We start from the raw sequence: 4,924 nt of genomic DNA, 5'->3' as shown, positions 1-4,924 counted from the left end.
TACCTAAAAGCTACTTTTTTAATGTTTGATTAACTGGAAACATGTACAGCATTCCCTCAGTGCAAGTCCAGAACAACGAAGCTGGGTTGAGCTTTGGCTTATTTATTCTAAGCAAAACAAAACACCAACCACCAACAAAAAACAACAAAACTGTAACTTAATTCAACAGAAGCGTTTTTCTGACGATGCCTCTGATAAGTTATGAGTCCATAAGGGATCTGAGGTGAGGAGGAAGGAAAGCAGTACCATCAACAACAGTCGCTACGCTAAAATTCAACCACAACGTATGTAACTAAAGTGCATAATGGAATTAAATCAGCAGCACCGTGATACATTCACAAAATAAATATAGGCTTTCAAAATGAAATAAATTATGGCTGAACCGTTTGAACAGAGGTACAGTCAGGCAAAAAGAAAGTTAACCCTCTGCAAATCGAAATGGCTTGATTGATTGAACAACCATCGGCAGGTGTAAGATCTTTGTTGCCATAGCGCCAAGGAGAAAAACCTGCTGCTGATGCCTCTTAGTCTACCATGAGATGTTTATTTCTTCTGTGAAAAATATGTAAGACAGTTGACAGTCTTCCCAGGAGAGATTGTCCTTCCACCAATGTGCAATGTTCAAATAAATGCCAAAGTATCCATAAAGGTACACCTCATACTCTACAGGCCTGTAAATGCAAAACAAAAGAAGTTTATGACAGTACAAGCAGAAAAGGACACAGAAGTGTGAGCTTGTTAATGAGGTTTGCCAGAATCGTCACAAAATACTGTCAGGTTTGCAGTAATGCATCTGTGTGAACCTTGAGACTGAAAACTTGACTTGACCAGGCTTGGTGAGAGACGAAAACGTCACATTGAACCATCAGCCCGGCTTCCAGACACTGCGGTGGAGGGCTGATGATCTGGAGGGGACCCGGACTCACTTGTGAGCCGAACGTGAACTAGTCTGCATGCGAAGGTTTTCATGAGGCTGTTCTGCAGCCATATTTCTGACATTAAGCTAATCTAGAATCGCACTGAAACAACCGAACAAAATGCTGTATAGAAAGGAGTGGGGGGGGGATCCACATCGATATGAGTGACTACATCCAGCTAATGGCAGCTCAGCAAATTATTGAGTCATAGGCCATAATGACTTTCAGCCATATTGACTTCATCTTTGTTTAATGATTAATGACGTACTGAAATCTGTTGTGGGTTTTTATACACCTGAGGTCAGAGAGAAGTACTTTTAAGCTCAGAGCGTTAATTTCTGACATCGGAAGAGGGTGTACTTTCTTTTCACCGTGACCGTGTGATCTGAGCAGATTGTCAGATTTCTTGTTCCTTTTAGGTTCTTACGCGGAAGGAAAATAAGCATTTCCTCGTCCGCTCGGCCTGTTACACGTTTGGTTATAGATTACGATGCATACAAAAAAGACGTCCCAGGGACGACCGAGTTACAGAGGTGGGACGATCTTCCTAATAAATATGAACCTAAGATTTCATGTTGAAACTCCAGGAAGTATGCAAAATACAGTCTATCATACAAGCACAACCCCGACTCCAGAAACAGTCTGTCAGGGATCAGTCTGTGTCAGTGTCTTAGTGCAGCACCATTTAAAAAAAAAAAAAAAAAAAAGAGCGTCCTGGGGTCTATAGACGGGATCCTTTGTCTCTTCACGGCCCCATCCCGACGGCGGCGCGGGCTCTTCTCCTCTTCTTCTCGTTCTCTCTGCGTCGCCCTAACCGGGGCTTTTTTTTCCTCTTGGTGCCAACTTTAAGGTCATGCTCCTTGTAGGCCGCGGCTTTGTTGGTCTCCTGGGTGAGGTGGGGGACGGCTCCGTCCAGGTTTACACTCTCTAGGAGGTCCTTGCTGGCCCCTTGGGGCTTCTGCTGCAGGCTGCTCCCGCTGAACACTTGGCTCTGGGTCCGGCTCTGCACAGGTGGAGCGTGCTCCCCGGCCGTGTGCACCTCCTCCAGCAGCTCCTGCAGCCACGTGCGGCGCCTGTACTCCTGGATGGAGCGGCTCTTGTCATGCAACAGCTGGGCGTGGCTCACCGACCTTCTCCTGACAGAAGCAGAAAGGGGGGTTTGTTAAAAACAGAGCGAAAGTGTTGAAAATGAGCTGAATTTTGATGTTTGGGGCTTCCGTATATTTAATCTACTGACAATATGTGCTGTTTCTTTTTAGCCTTTTCTAACATTCTTATGATTATCAAATGTTTATTTAGTATATCTCAAAGATTTAGAACAACAATTCGTAGCTTTTCCTGTAGCGCTTGGTGGATTTTTTTCACTCCGCAGTGTTGAGTTTATGTGAGGCAGCTAAAATTTATGGTCAGGATTCAGGAAACCTCAGTACAGTAGGTGGCAGCACAAACATGTCTGAGACCTGTCACTACTCTGACTTTAAGACCAGCCTAAGAGAAAGAACCCACACACACTCACACACACATGTTTCTTACATCCATGTAAAATTGTTCTGCACTTTCTAAATAGAATTAGTTGAAACTTTTTTAGTGTATTTCGGCACAATGGCATTTTTATGCTAATCCTAAAGTTTGTGCATTCAGTCGTAAACTGTAAAAAATGACTTACGTTCTGTTAATGAGCACATCAGCTGTTCTCCCCTCGAAAGTCACCGGGAAGCAGAGCAACAACACAGCCAGACTCCACTGGTGAAGCAGCACTAAAGCAAACATGCTTGATCCACAAAAATCTGAAGAACAAAATCACGTTATGAGTTACTGAATGAATGAATAAATAAAACATATTTCATTCATCTTTAGATTTTTAAGATTTACTGCTATCTATCGATTTCTAATGTTTAATAAAACAAATAAATGAATTTTTTTTTTTTTTTTTAAAACTGAACTTACACAACCTTTCCAGTTAAATTCCACAAAAAACGCCAAAGGTTAAGAAATTAAACTCCAGAGAAAAATATGTTGGAAAACATTTGAAATGATCCTGCCATGTGCATTTTTTCGGTCCATCTAGTATCTCTTTTGGTGTAACGTCAGCCTCGGGAAATTCCCCACGAGTCTCCTCCATTCATTTGCCTCCCAACAGTGTGTGTGGAGCTATTCATTTCTCCCCAGTGTCCAAATTAAAAGAGGGACAAAGATAGAAAGAGCAGCAGCAGCAGTGGCAGCAGCCCCATTAGCTGCGGCGTTGCAACGCCACTCTGTTCTCCAGCAAGCTCTATGAAGAGTTACTCTGAAGCAGCAGCAGCAGCAGCATCATCTCTGGTGGCCCGAGCCGAGAAAGAAAACATCTCAGTCCGGCGCAGTGAGGGAGCCTGTGTGTGCAAGAGGAGCTGAGTGAAAGTTAAACTCCGCTTTAGGTGAAGATGCAGCCACCTCAGCCTCCATCCAGTCTGTGCCCCCTCCCCAACCTTCCAACCCCTCACCTCTGTCCCTCCCCCCGTACCCTTCACACACACACACACACACACACCTGCTGTGACATGGAAAGACGCCCGAAGGGCCACCGCACACAGAGAAAGAAAGAGAAACTCTTTAGCAAATGTTATTTTAATGATATCAAACACTTTTACACACACCCAAACAAGAAGAGGCCATAAATAAAGCATGCAGTGGTAAATCTTTCGTAGAAAACATTAGTGTATAGGGGTAACCATACGCTAACCAAGTGGAGAGTGAACGGTTGAAGGCGAGGGGCAGGGTTCCTCCAAGGAAAACACCTCGGCCTAACCACTCTCCCAGGGGAGAATGACCATAACCTCAAAGAAATCCAACCCACAGCCTCTCGCTGCAGACCATTCAGTTCACCGTCGTTCTGCCTCGGCAAACCAACTCACCACCGAATGGTCACAGTGGCTTCTGAGGCGGGGAGGGAGGGGGGCGCTCACATATCCACCTAATGCAGAGAGAGGAGAAGAGTGCGTCGTTTTATGGCGGCTCTGTTTACTCCCAGATTCGCTGTTTGGATAGGGATCCAAGTCTTATAAAATTATTAACTCTGTGACAAAGTGACGTGAAAACACTCCAAAGGTCGGCGTCGGAGCTGAACATGGGAAGAAATATTTAAGTACTGCAGCGCAAGCTGCGACTGCGTGTGAGACGTTGCGCGGCTTTACATTTATTAAACTTTATCGGCAGGGAAAACTGCAGCGCTGATTGAAAAAAAATGAGGGGCTTTCCATTGACGTTTGCAAGGTCAGTGGTAAGGTTGTCGCTTTTTTTGTGCGTGATTTTAATTCTTACTTTAAAATGTGTAACCCTAAAAAGGTTTCTGAAAGAAGCAACCAGGGTTAAATAAAAAACTCCACTGGTCTCCTCCGGATCTGCAGACGTGTTGTTTTCTTTTTCTGTTGGTTTGTTACTCCTGTTTAGTGGCAGGGTGAGAATGGTTGATTTTAAGCATTAAAGGTTCATCTCAACTTCAGTCTCATGCCTTAAAGTCAAGTCAGGACAGCATCCCCACAGCATGATGGTGCTACCACCATGCATCACCACGGAGATACTTCAAAGTGTCCTTTCTTTATTTATTGTTTTTGTTGGAACGTGTATCATCTTGCATGTACCAAAAAACAAAACAAAAAAACACAATGTTGTCCTCAACTGAACAAAGCCTTTTCCTTTTTGTTTGTTTCGTCCTCTTAGTGATGGACTGCAAACAGATGGATGTTTTACGTCTTTCTTCTAACAATGGTTTTCTTTTTGTCACATTTCCATAAAGCCCAGACTTTTGGACAAACCAACGTACATTTGTTTTTGTTTTTTGTTTGAAGGTAGTTTTCCCATTTGCCTCGTGACACTCTGCAGCTTCAAATCACCATGAACCTCTGGGCCGTTTCTCTGCTCCAGTTCTCACCGTATCCAGCCTGTCTGATTCTGTGATCGGTCTTCGTAAGTTTGCAGTTGTGCCTTACTATTTCTATTTTCAGACGACGGATTGAAGAGAGCTCCAGGAG

General features: G+C 43.9%; 1 protein-coding gene across 1 annotated transcript; it reads right to left on the bottom strand.

The window, feature by feature from the left end:
* On the bottom strand, positions 1 to 3,286 carry pthlhb (parathyroid hormone-like hormone b). The gene is made up of 3 exons (XM_007546818.2): positions 2,865 to 3,286; positions 2,584 to 2,704; positions 1 to 2,053 (listed from the first exon to the last, which is right to left on the bottom strand). Exons 2-3 carry the CDS (start codon positions 2,685 to 2,687, stop codon positions 1,663 to 1,665), a joined length of 495 nt encoding a protein of 164 aa, XP_007546880.1. The 5' UTR covers positions 2,688 to 2,704; positions 2,865 to 3,286; the 3' UTR covers positions 1 to 1,662.
* Positions 3,287 to 4,924: the final 1,638 nt, after the last annotated feature.

This window comes from Poecilia formosa, unplaced genomic scaffold, assembly GCF_000485575.1.
Source record: "Poecilia formosa unplaced genomic scaffold, Poecilia_formosa-5.1.2 Scaffold17, whole genome shotgun sequence".
In the NCBI taxonomy this organism is placed as follows: domain Eukaryota; kingdom Metazoa; phylum Chordata; class Actinopteri; order Cyprinodontiformes; family Poeciliidae; genus Poecilia; species Poecilia formosa.
Note: the sequence above shows the minus strand (reverse complement) of the source record. Positions and strands in the feature narration are given on the sequence as shown.

Coding starts and splice junctions, on each gene's coding strand:
- pthlhb (XM_007546818.2), bottom strand. CDS start 2,687: ATGTTTGCTTTAGTGCTGCTTCACCAGTGGAGTCTGGCTGTGTTGTTG. Junction 2,054..2,583: donor GATGTGCTCATTAACAGAAC/GTAAGTCATTTT, acceptor TGCTTCTGTCAG/GAGAAGGTCGGTGAGCCACG.